The 13,194-nt window shown below is 34.7% G+C and overlaps 1 protein-coding gene across 3 annotated transcripts in view; it reads right to left on the reverse strand.

Moving 5' to 3' along the window:
- ATR (ATR serine/threonine kinase) overlaps positions 1-13,194 on the reverse strand; it is a 39,719-nt gene that overhangs the window by 4,436 nt on the left and 22,089 nt on the right. For all 3 annotated transcript variants that reach the window (XM_032119862.1, XM_032119861.1, XM_032119863.1), the window contains 15 exons: positions 11,976-12,183; positions 11,298-11,476; positions 10,303-10,467; positions 9,856-9,947; positions 9,188-9,279; positions 8,641-8,818; positions 7,243-7,419; positions 6,701-6,860; positions 5,992-6,171; positions 4,512-4,654; positions 4,020-4,117; positions 2,707-2,939; positions 1,886-2,020; positions 1,055-1,255; positions 597-740 (listed from right to left, as the gene is read on the reverse strand). In XM_032119862.1, the coding sequence (XP_031975753.1) occupies positions 597-740; positions 1,055-1,255; positions 1,886-2,020; positions 2,707-2,939; positions 4,020-4,117; positions 4,512-4,654; positions 5,992-6,171; positions 6,701-6,860; positions 7,243-7,419; positions 8,641-8,818; positions 9,188-9,279; positions 9,856-9,947; positions 10,303-10,467; positions 11,298-11,476; positions 11,976-12,183 (2,385 nt within the window). The remainder of the gene's footprint in view (positions 1-596; positions 741-1,054; positions 1,256-1,885; positions 2,021-2,706; positions 2,940-4,019; positions 4,118-4,511; positions 4,655-5,991; positions 6,172-6,700; positions 6,861-7,242; positions 7,420-8,640; positions 8,819-9,187; positions 9,280-9,855; positions 9,948-10,302; positions 10,468-11,297; positions 11,477-11,975; positions 12,184-13,194) is intronic.

Raw genomic sequence — 13,194 nt, forward strand, 5'->3', positions numbered from 1 at the left:
AAAATGTGCATCTGTTCTCCAAAGTAAATCTAAAAAAAAAAGAGGGTTTTGCAATAAAATAGTCAAACTGCATAACTTGTACATGGCTTAAATCCTTTAAAAGCAGTATTTGAAATAAATCTTTTAGTGTTTCAGAGATGCTGTCATTTGCTTTAACCTCATAGAAGACATGGTACCTTAAGCATATTGTTAAGAGGAAAATACAACCAAAATAAGAGGTATGGCAACACTTTAGTATGAAAAGATTAATTTACCTATTTTTTATAAAATCTGTTAGAAATTACTAAATAAGAAATATTAAGCATGACAGCAGAAAGTTTACAGGTATTTATTTACTGTAAATAACCTGTCCTCTCTATTTTTGCTGGGATAAGCAATTGTTTTGGCAGAATATTGTAATTTGTTATTGTTTCCATAAGTCTGTAACAAGTCATACATTTTCAATTGCTAGTGGTTTTCACTGAAAAAAGGTATTTTGTACCAGTTTTCTTCCAGTGAGCTTTATCTCAAGCTAAATTGGCTTTTTTTTGTTAAATAGCTCAGTGTTCTGTCCTGGTCAATAAGTATAATGCATCTGATTGTCTCATTCATCAAACCTTATTAATAAGGGAGTTGAATTCCATCAGCCGACAGTCTTTTCTTAGATCATCTTTAGGCTTGCACATCATAATGTAAGATTTCCCATCTGAACCTTTCAAGGTGATCTTTTTTGGCTTTTGAAGTGAGGCAAGAATTTCCACCTAAAGAAAAATGAAGTTTTTTACTAACTTCTCTATCGGATTATCCGAAATAAAGTGTGTAATTGTAATAAACCACTGCAACCAATCGTGTTAGCATTCCCATGGTGCTGCAGCACATTAACCTCAGACCAAAACTTTATCTAAGTGCCAAGAGGCCACACCTGCCTCAGGCTGCTGTGACAGAAGCAACTCAGTTTCCACAAGAGTAATTATGGAATCTCCTATTAGTTCCTCCCATTTCTAGGGAAAACACGTATTTGCAGCTACATTTGTTTAACATGAAGTGAAAAAACATGTGCCAACTAGAGCCTTACCGCATCATCAAAGCCTGCAATGTAGGCCCAGCATCCGGGAAAAGGGTCATGGTTAGCATGGGTACCAGGAATTGAAGGAAGAGTCGGTATCATTACAGATTGTAAGGGAATGAGAATTTCACTGAATGTGTGCTCTTCTACTAATCTTTTCAGTGTTTTGAAATGAATATTCATGCTTAATGTTGAGCTGTTTCCATCAACCTTGAAAAAAATGTTGATCAAAGTTAACAATAACATTTAAAATTAACACTTAAAATAATACTGCTGTTTCACATTAACTAATAAATAATAAATGCTTATTGTAATTAAAAAAACCAGCAAGCTACATTGCAAATTAAATAATCCAGAAGTAATATATCTGGCTGTTATGGCAGACTTATTTTTCACTTTGAATATAAATACAGAAAAATGAAAGAATTCATTTAGTTTTACCTTTATTATCAAATTAATTTGTTCATAAGAGCACACTCACCCTATTTTTACAGTAAAACTCTGAAAATTAATGGACATGAATATGTGAAAGTACAAAACAATGTAAAGCCCATGCACTGTGAAACAAGCCATTATGTACTGAAATATTTTACAATGTGCTCGATTGAGAGCTATTTTAAATCTTTTACAACACAGTGTAGTTTCTGCTGAACTGCAGTAATATTACGAAGTAATATAATTATTAATAATAATTAATATCTATGTATAAGCATTAATATATTATTATTAATATTAATATAATTAATATTATGAATTGGCTAATGAAAGCAATCAGAAGCAGCTTTTGCATTACATTCTTGAATAATCCTATGACATGCATTAATTTATTTTTGTAAGTACCGGTTTGTTGCAGAGTTCCAACAGCTTGTCCGTAAGGCGTGTGGCATCTCCAATAAATTTTCCTAAAGATTCCTCCATGTGAATAGCTCTGTTCAGAATTTCCTTACATCTATTGACACGCATAGGGTAAGAGGACTGAAAAAAAAGTAAAGTTAAAATTTATTAAACAATGAGTTGAAGAATCCCCCCCCCCAGTAATTCTTTCCTCTACTTATTGCTTATCATATTTAATATCTGGAGAAGGATGTGCTTCAATTGTGGCACTGTTACTGGGTGTGCGTGGGGGTTATTACTTCTGAAACCATTCTTGGGAGTCCCACAACATAAAGGCCAATATTCGAGAATATGTCAATGTATCCTGAATGTTATTTCACCAGACTAAAGAAAGAGCATTCATCATGCTTCCCAGTCTGCTTTGGAATAACCTTACTGCCAAATACTTAGTAGTACATCTATCTACTAAGTTGAGTATAAAACTGAAAGTACTGTAACACAATTAGTAAATGAAACAAAATCTGTTGCTCATAACTACACAATTCATCAGCTATTTGTTATTCAAATTTCCTTTCCTAATATACCATACAAGTTTGGATGCACATTAGCATTCCAATTTGGAACATTTAAACTGTAATATCTGAATTAAGACTGCAATAAAATATTTTGCAGTGATGGCATTGATATCCTCTTCCACAACACTGTATCACAACACTTAAACTCTCAATTCCTTCTTATCAGCTTAGAGTAAAATAGGTTATATTTACATTTCTGAGAAAAGCAGTTTTGTAAACTTAATAAAGGTGTAGCTATACATATCAAAATACCTTGGACACAGCAGTCATCATCCACATTGCTTGCTGTGGATAGGCTAAAAACACTTTAGCAACAATCACCATCAGAACTGCAAAGACTTCATCATGAGAATGGCAGATTCGGGAGATGAGCTGAGAAAAGGCTGTCAGGAACTGGTAAGGTGCCAGGTGATTGGTGTGCTCTGTAATCACCTTGTTTATTTTAGCCAGATCATTTTTCATTTGAACACGTTCTGAACGACCAGCTGAAAAATAAAAGGAAAAGACTATGTTCCTGGTTTTCCCCACTGGAAATGGAAAGTCATTTAAACCAAGCCTATAGAATAATAGCAATTTTCATAAGCCAAAAAAACCTGAAGGCAACAAAGAAGCTCCTACTGTAAAGTTCTTTTTAACACAGCATACAGTGACTGAATACATATGCTATTTAACTAAGCAGAATACCAGGAAATTATAAGCTCTCTTTACACTCTTAAAATTACTTCTCTAAAATGATACAATGGCATAGAACAAACTAAAAACACTCCATGTATTTGCCTGATAAAAGGATTCCAATGTTCTTTAGTGGAGAGGAAATGAAGAAAGTCTTTCCATTGGATGAAATTAGCACATCTGCTCCGATCTCCACTCCTGCACCTGAGGGCCCAGCATGAGTTTCACAGCAGCACCTCAGAGAGCAGGACCTGATGTGCCTGCAGCCAAACACAGTTGACCTAAGTGTGTAGAATGAGGACAAGATCAAGGAGCACAACTGTCTGCTTCACTCCAGACCTGCAAGCAATGTTTGCAATTTTCATTTGTACCAAGATCTCCCACCCAAAATGCATCTGCGGTGTTAGTTTCACATGCCTTCCTGCTCCCTGCCTACAAGATTTTTTTTTCCCCTTCATTTCAGTAAAATGAGGGGTAAAATTTCAGTAAAATTCCGAGTGGAACCAAAACAAATTGAAAAAAAGCCCCAAAGCCTAACACTTTACTGTAGCAAGTGCATACAAAACTACTACTCATCACTCATGAGACGACTCAAAAATGGTGACCAAGGGCATGCAAGGATTTTCCCTATATGTATTTAATGACTTCAGTTACCCAAGGAACAATGCTGTCTCATTATATTATTTTTAAAATCTGGAGGATTTAATTAAAATAATTAATACTCTCCTGCATATTAACATCCCGTATTTAACAAGAATAGTAGTACTTTCTTGTTTCCATATAGCCTCAGGCAATAAATCTAAACAAAGAACTGCAATTATACTTCACTGTTCTTTCAATCATCTATTCAAAAGAATGACATGGGAACTATGTACTGGGAAAAAATGTTCTACCTTTATCACATTCATATGCTTTTGCTCCAAAGTCCAGCCATAAAGACAGCATTCTTGGCATTGACTGATAGATGAATTGGTTTCCATACTGTAGAGACCTGTGATTACACATTTAAATCAAAGTATGTTAATGATGTATATTAGAAGTAAGAAAAATTTTACATTCATATTTAACATTCCATTCTAACTTTAGAAATTTATGTCAGCATTTTAATGCATCTGCAACAACCAAAAATATACAAAGGGTTTGTTTTTACTACTCAAAACCACAGATGAAACAATTAACTGTCTGACAGAAGACAGACAATTGTTTAGTGAAAAAAATTAATTAGGTATGAAAAAAAAAGGAAGCACGCAGTATTTTGTTTTACAATACTGCATAAAAATTTGAGTCAGTCTGAATTGGTGAAAGACAATATATTCCTACAGAAATGTTTTTTCCCAGTATAATAATCATCCTTCTATAGAAACTAAGCAAAGTTCCCCTCTAACCTGCCAAAGTGATGAACTATGTATCTAATCAGATCTCCTTGTTTTTCCATCTTGTTGTCAGTTACCATCGGCATTAATTTATCATAGTACTTTGCAAGATAAAAATGTCCATCTTCCCATTCTGGCAAGAAAACTGTAACATCCTGCAACAAAATCAAAATGAGATAATTACTTTTGAGAGGATGCTAACTTAAAAATAAAAAATAAAAAAATTATTCTCAAGAAACAAGCATCTTGTATTAGTTACATTGTGCAGAGTACATGCAAAAAAAAGTATTAATTCTTAACCCTGTAACTCCAAAAATTCTAACTTTGCCTCAAGATAATTGCCTCTACAAACTAGAAGTCTTTTGGCTTTGAATACCTTTTGGGTTTGGAGACAGCAAGACAATTCAAGACAGAATGATATGGGATTCCTGAACTAGGAAAGATCACACTTTCATTAAAATCAGGTTCCTGATCCTAATAAACTCAGTACTGAGTTTCTTAGAGCTTTTTGAAAAGTGAAACAGCAGGATGTTAACAGTTGGACCCGATGATCCTTCTGACCTAAATGAATCTATGATTCCACATTTTTCACGTTTCTGTTCTCCTTCTACATCATGATGTTTAAAAGAAAAACAAAAAATTGTGTGACGTATCAGAAAAGAGGTAAGTTGGTGAGAGGCACATCCCTTCTCTAGTAACACTGGTTTCTTTCCTGTGCCAATACTTAGCAGAGAGTTCTGAGCATTAGTGTTTCCGTAAAATCCACAGAAATTTCATTTGTTTTCATTATTTCAACCTTCATTTGATTTAACACATTTACAGATCTCTCTAAGTGACTGTTACAAAGTATGTTATTTAGTAAGACAGCAGTAACAGTAACAGTATCAAATGCCAAAACTTAGATAGGAGACATGCTGCTTTTAAGGAAACATAAACATGTACATCTCCCACTGTTTTAGGAGGCAATATTAATCAATGCCAAAAAGTATTTCACAGGCATCACAAGATGAAGCACGCAGTGCTGTATTGTTCAAGAAGAACATATCAGCTGTCCCTTTTCCTAGTTCTTCAGAGACTGGAAGCATATTTAAAGCACAGTTACAAGTCACTATCAGAGAGAGAAATAACACTGAAGAGTAGTGCAATGTATCACCAAGTCAACTTTGTGTATTTGGAGTAGTCCACATTTTAGTGAGGAATTCTAATCTGTGTAAGCATGAGAAAAAAGCCATGCTTCTTTAACTTGTTTATTTTAAAACAATTATATGAAGTATTTGTAGCTTTTACTGATGAGAACTGTACTGATGTGTTACATTAAACCTGGTTAAGACAGTAAAATCTTTACAGGAACTGCTTCCCTCCTACACACTGATGCACTATTTAATCCCATTTATGTTATATTTGACATCATCAGGAGCAGAATGACAGCTTACTTAAGGAATACATTATTATTCAAAGCTCCTGCCTTGTTAACAGTAGTATTCCAGATTACCTTATACTTTTTCATCACTGCGTTGCTTTCAAAGTTAGCAGTTTCTTCCATAAATCTGCCCACTAGCAGCATTGCCCGACCATGGATGAGCTGATTTTTGCTATTGCAGGGTGCTTTATTTTCAGGGAAACATAACTCCACCCCCTTCTGGAGAACAATTAGTGCTTCATGAACCTCACCCTAAGGGGAAGACAGAAAACATCTTACATACTTTAAATAAGAGAAATGCAAAACCTCCCTCTTACAGTTGTTATTAAGGCAAAGCTATGACTCCAAGTGTGTTCTAGGCCATTCTGGCTGTGGTAACTGAATATTACTGACTTCAAATGCTTCATGTATTTCCTTGTTATCTCAGCACTGTTGCGCCTTTAGGTGTATCACAATAATTGCCCTCATGTTTGCTGCCTACTGTTATTAGTTAAAAGGAAACAAATTAAGGAGAGGTCTACTATTAACACAATTTAAATTTGCCTGGGCTGTTTTGAAAGAGGCAGGTAATGCACCAGTTTTATACGAAGGTGCCAGAAAGGTCAGTGCATACAGAAAAGGGCTGACCAGAAGCTGGAGGATCAGCTGCAATGTGTTCATAGTCCCAACTGACATATCTTGTTTTACATATGCTGATTTTGTGCCATTTTTTTCTTGAAGAAAACTAAAAATATTATTTTCTTGCATTAAAGAAATTAAATTCCATTTTTGTTTTCCTTACCTTGGACCAGAGCCACTTTGCTCTTTCTACATAAAGTTCTGAGAGCGTCGATTCTCCAGCATTCAGCAGAGCATTATAGGCAGTCTGGTGATGACCAGCTTTCCTTGCAACTCTAGCACTCTGAAGCCAACACTGACCAACAAGCTCACTGTAATCCTGACTGCAAAGACATTTTTGCAGAAAATGAAACATTTCTATTATAAATGCTAGAAAATCTGAAGTAAATATCACAATGTGTTGAAACACAAGTTGAATTTCTTAATAAGCTATATACTACATAATAATAATTTAAAACTATTTTAATACATTTGTTTCACCCTTGTTTCCATTTAGGCCTAGAAACAAATACACCTTCTTCCCGTTTCTTGCTTCTCTTTCCTATAGATACCACTTTTCCTCTCTATTTTGAAGGTACATAATATTTGAGGACTACTTTTGTCTACAAGAAATTTCCAGTTTTATCTTCTCTCTTCTTACACATATATGGAAACACAGAGTATTACTGAGAATACAAAATAGACAAGAAACAGTCACATCCTCACCTTTTACTGAGACTAAGCAAAGCCCTTCTCAGTGCTAAAATGGGTTCTTTTGCTCTGTAAGAGTTTTGGGTCATTTCAATGCGAGCACACCAATTCAGGGAATCTCTACTGTGGTCACCATCTGGTTGCTGAAACATTGGCCCAATACTGTGTTCCAACTCACACAGCATATGCAACCTTTGTTAGCAAAATAAAGGAAAAAAAGTGTTGAAAATTGATTGCTGTCTGAGATACATGCAAATTTTACAGAGTTTTTTGCCATTTACTTTCTAAAAATCTGTCTCTGTAAATAATGTCATCCAGTAAGATTTATTCTAAAAGCAAAAATGCAGCAAAAGCAAGCACACAACATAAAGGATTTGTAAACTGATTAGTTATTTCCTTAATATTCCTTTGCCAAGCTGCTGAACAGAGACAATGTAGATCACTTGGACAGGAAGTCGATCTTTAGAAAGACTATTTCTGTCCATTACTTTCAGCAATAATTCTTCAGAAAGTCTAGTATTTTCAACAAATCCCATTTTAAAAGCAATGTACTTTTACTTAAAGTGAAGTTATTCCATTTATTTAAAAATACCATTACTGTTATTATCTGTCACTGTAAAGATGGAAAGCTGAGTGGTTGTAAATGCCCCAGTTCTCACTGGCAGAGAGCAGTGGGTACAAATGTAGTGGGTACATCTGACAGAGAAACAGTGACTCTTGGAAGGCTTCCAAGTAGCCTGGATCAATGGCTAAAGGAAACTACTTTGAAACATTTCTTTCTCAATACTCAAACTTCTTTTCCCAAACAACACTGGAGAAATTACCAACATAAAATAGAATTAAGAAGTAAAACACACACTTCAACTGGCTTCAGGCAACATCTTGCCAAAAGGGTGCACTTAAAGTGCAGAAGAAGTATTAAGTCTTTTTATTCAAAAAGGCTACTCACGTTTTAGTCTACTACAGCCAAATTAGAAGTCTAAGTAGAAAAGTAGAACTACCAAAAGGGATATGGTTTAATTCTTACTGCTCTTTCTTGATAAAAAAGGGAGCGCTTTTCAGTCTCCATATGGACCAAAAGAAATGCTCTTAAATTAATGGAGTTACTGGCCTATTTGTACTACTTCAAGCATGGAATTAAATTGCTGATTTTTATTACCTGACATTTACATTAGCTTGCTAGCTGATTTTGAAAGACTATACCCCATAGTACTATTGTGAAAGTTTTCCATGGAGGAGAAATATAAATTCCTAATTAATCAAAGGTTTTCAGTTGGATGAATTGAAAAAAAAAAAATAGGTGACAAAAAATGCACACCAGTACCATGTACTGTTGAAATGCAAAATTATTGCTGCTGCATACTTGATTATGTGATTTCTGAATTTTAAAATAGTGACATGAAAATGAGAAACCTGATAATGTGTTCATATCCTCGCTGATAGGATCCTCTTTCGAAGCTCGCTGCTGAAAGGGGCACAATCTGTTCTGCTCGAACAACCTTGAGCGTCTCATAAAAAGCTGCTTCATTTTTCTTTTTGGCTGATAATAATAAATGTCCCAGTCTGACACTCCAAGTAGTGGACTTTGCATCTTTGGGGAGAAAAAGAAGACTCTGCTTCCTTAAGCAGCTTAACCTGAATGTGCTAATTCGTCTTAACATACTACTGGAAAAATAACGTTATCTCAGATCTAAGTTACACTGTATAATTCAACTCCACAATCCACCCAGCCAAACAGACCCAAAATATACATGCACTCCAAACTTCTGCTCAAAGACCGTCCAGGTTACAATCAAATACAGTTACAAAACCCAGAAGACAGACAGAACCAACCTGCCTACCAGTAAAATCCAAGACAAACGACAACAGCTGCCCCTTGATTCAAGATGATTAAACTAAAACATATAATTGTTCAGAAATGCAATGAAGTATTAATACTTTTTATATAATAATAACTTACCTGAAGCCAAATAATTTTCCAGTAAATCCCATTGTGACAGTTTCCAGGCTGCTTCCACTCTGTAAGTGTTCAATTCAGAAATCCATTCAGACCTATTAAAAGAAAGAAAAGGCAATAAAATTTTGTGCTGTCTCCTCTCAGTATGTTAATCCTACATTATATTAGCAAATGTTCTTTATATAAAACTTGTCTTACTTGAAAAGAGGCAAGATAAGCTTGCTTCTAATGAGAGTCAGCAAAATCAAAGGACGTGCACTGGTAACAAAAGAGTTGTACAACATGATCCCATAAATGCAATCTCCAAAGAGTGTATTTCACTTCTGTGGTACACATCAAAACCTACCATCTTTTAATCCATTTACCTATTAGACTACAGAATACCAATGGAATCAGTAACATGGGAAACAATGAAAAAATTCTATCTAAGAAATTAAAGCACATACCAACACTGCTCAGAGTGCAGACAAAAACTACAAAAATTTCTAGACTTCTTGAAATAAATAATTTATAGATAAAACACTCAAATTTTTCTAGCTTCACACTGCTAATTCAATTATGTTTAATAAGCCTGAAATGTTTGATAATGAGCAGAAGTAGTTACTGAGACAGAGATTTATACCAGAGCTTCATATTATTCAAATAAAATGTGTATTAGATGTTTACAGTACCTGTTTGCAAGCACTCCATTGACCTGAGTAATTACAGTAGATAACTGACCAAGGCCTAACATGGACTTCACTACACCATGATAGTGAATAATCTAGAAATAGGGAAAAAACCAAAACAACAAATGAAAACCCCACATATACACATTAATGAAATTCATCGCAGCCTGAAGGAAGAAATATGCCCATTTGGGTGCTTTTTAGAATACAAAAAGGCATAACTAATTGCACCAGAAGTTAAATGAACCTTCAAAAAATCCAGTAAGAGATTTGTTTCACTTCATAAGATACTTCCAACAGCAATAATGATTTAGCAGCTGCTACAACACTTAGATTCCTAGTTTACTTAAATATTCTAAAGAGGTTTCCTCGCCTTAGTCTTCTGTGAGCTAATAAGATTAAAAATAATAATTATATTTATTTAAAGAAAAAAAAAAGTTTTCTATTTACCTGATCAGGTTCCAGTTGGATAGCCCTATCATAGCAGGCTGTTGCATCTCTTAACAAGCCAATACTTTCGTGTTCAAGGATTTGTTCTTTGAGAGATGGCTCTGCCTTCCGAATGGCGCTCACCCCAGCCACTCCATCTGGCTCGTGCATAGCAGCATACAACTTCTTTATTCAAACAGAGTTGGACATGGCCATTAAAACCAAGAATTTGTTTTATAGATAATGTGCAAAATCACACAACTTCTTGAACATGGAGCACACACTACCCTGTAGGACTTGGTAGCAATAAACTTTCATGGAAGATGTCAGTTTTGCTGGGCTCCTTCCAAAGTTGAGCCCTACTTTTGCCTGGAATACAGTAATACTTACGTTCTCATACTATAGAGTACTACATGAAGCTACCTGAAACCATCTGTATGCAGAGCAAAGTAAATATCCTCCTATTACCTGATAGCATAAAGATGAAGATTACTTTAGGTGAAAAAGAAACATACTAAGTTTTTTTAAATTTGAAATGTCACTGAGGTATATAAACCATTGGGAACCACAAACAGGATTATCCCAGAGGTTAAATTACTTCTCGAAACTAATTTATATAATTTGAAACACCTTTAGCATTGGCTCTTTTTCTACTTTAGAATAAGCCACTTGGAATTTCTTCAAATGTGCTTTGGCTTTTTTTTTTTGTTGTTATTATAGTTGGCTGTATTTTCTGACAAAAGGCACAGAGCCAACTTCAAAGCAATAAATGTTATCAACAAACTGACATTTAATTATTTTCGGGATTTTACTATACACTAGAAAGCTACTCATTCCTTTTCATATAAAAAGCATGCCAAGCAAGAGAAAGTACTAAATATGCTGAAACACAGATGACTAAATGCTTGTATCCATCTTTTCTTCTTCCCACCACAATGAAGAATTTGACCAAGCTTTATTCATCATATACATTTTCATTTTAAAATAAAAACAAAAACCAAAAAGAACTTCAGAACCTGAAGAAATCCAAGATGTTCCTGAATATTTTGTTTCTTCTCTGTGATAAATGATTCAAAGTGCATCACAGCCCTTGTGTAAGCCTTGGAGCGAAAGGAGGCCACAGCCAGTGTATCCTGAGGAATAAGGTCTAGAAAACGTGTCACATTTTGATATTCTCCATAGTCCTCACTTGATGCTATTGAAAAAAGACATATTAAAAAGTCTGTCAATTGAGGTTTCATTTATGAGAATAATTTATGCATCAAAATTCAATTAACTCATGCAACAGTTTAGTAAGATAACTGTACTAATTTAAGAACATGGTTTTCTCTTCTGTCAACAACAATTTATTTAAAGCAATTCTGGTGAACTTCGTACATCTTGCAATACAGCACAGAATATTATATATTATATATAATATTACACATAATATTCAGTTAAACTGAATTTTTAGAGAACTATTAAGAAATTAACACTTCATTGTTCAAATTTTAAATCTGTATTTCTTGCAACAGCCATTCAGAACAAGGCATTTGGGGTGGAAATCACAGTATGATATTAAGAAACCATAAAACAGATTACATATTATACTAATACAGCATTTGTAAATGGTCATAATGTAAAGCTGCAAACATAAATAAAATACTTCTTTGAATAATGTTAATGCCATTTTAAATAAAATAAGCATCACTCACTTTTTAGATCACTTCTGTCTTTGCTACACTTGCCAGCATTTTTCTCAGCAATGAGTATTTGAAACTTATGTCTAGCCCACTGAGTGAGATGATCAAGCATGGAGAACACTGTCTGTGTGCTCAGCTGACTCAGATCAGATGTGCTGTCTTCAAGTCTCCTGCTGGACTGGTCATCGTGTTTCAGAACAGCCATGATCTCCATGTAAACCTACGCAAAGGTAAAAGACACAAGTGTCACACCAGCAGCAAAACAGTAGGAAACAGCAATTAACACAAAAGTCAAACTAAAATACCAGATACTTTAAATGAATATTTTAGATACTTTAAATGTATATTTTAATAATTTGGGGCTTATTTTCATGATCTTGTTGTCCCATAATCTCAAAAGGAAGAAATGGCAAACCAAGTGGCAGCTGTCGTCAAGGGGTTCCATACAGGGAGGAAGCCTTTAGGTTTCAAGATACAATAAATGCTACTGCACCTCTTCTACAAACACAATACTTCAAGATTTTGTATGAACAAAGTTATCTACTGGTTATTAGATCACAGATGAATTTTTTTGCTTATGTTTAGGTAAATAACATGACAAAATATCTGTTTGTTTTAGTCCATAAAATATGAGTTAACATACAGAACAGATGCTTATTGTGGATGTACTTGTTCACAGAAGAAAAATCATCACACGCCTCTACACACCCACAGTGTTTAAACACAGGTGTTTTAGCTGTGAAATTTCAAATTAATGGAATGCAGGTTATACTTTTCACTATCTTCTACTTCCTTTGTTTCATCCAGGACATGCTTACAAAAGAGTCCTTGCAAACTTGCATGTCTCTGTACATACATGTGCTGCACCCAGTAAAAATGGCAGCACATGGGCACATGCACTGACAGCTCAAGCAAACTGAAGGAAAGCAAGACGACTTCTCTCCCGCTCCTGCTTTGCTACAACACATCTAGGAATCCTGCTCCACATGAATCTGGTAGCTAAATAGTTTATCCACTGAAACTGTAATTGTATGCAAAAGAGAAGAAAAAAATGTAAGCTTGAATTCTTGGAATTATATGAATTCAATTTATTGGTTGTTTTTGTTGCACACTTCCTCTTTGTACCACTCCAGCTCTTGATGTTACTGCAGTCATTATTAACTACGTAATATCTCATCCTAGACCCAACTGAACAAATCGATGGAAACCCACAGAAAAGCAGTTCCAACAC

Source organism: Corvus moneduloides, chromosome 10 (assembly GCF_009650955.1).
Source record: "Corvus moneduloides isolate bCorMon1 chromosome 10, bCorMon1.pri, whole genome shotgun sequence".
Lineage (NCBI taxonomy): Eukaryota > Metazoa > Chordata > Aves > Passeriformes > Corvidae > Corvus > Corvus moneduloides.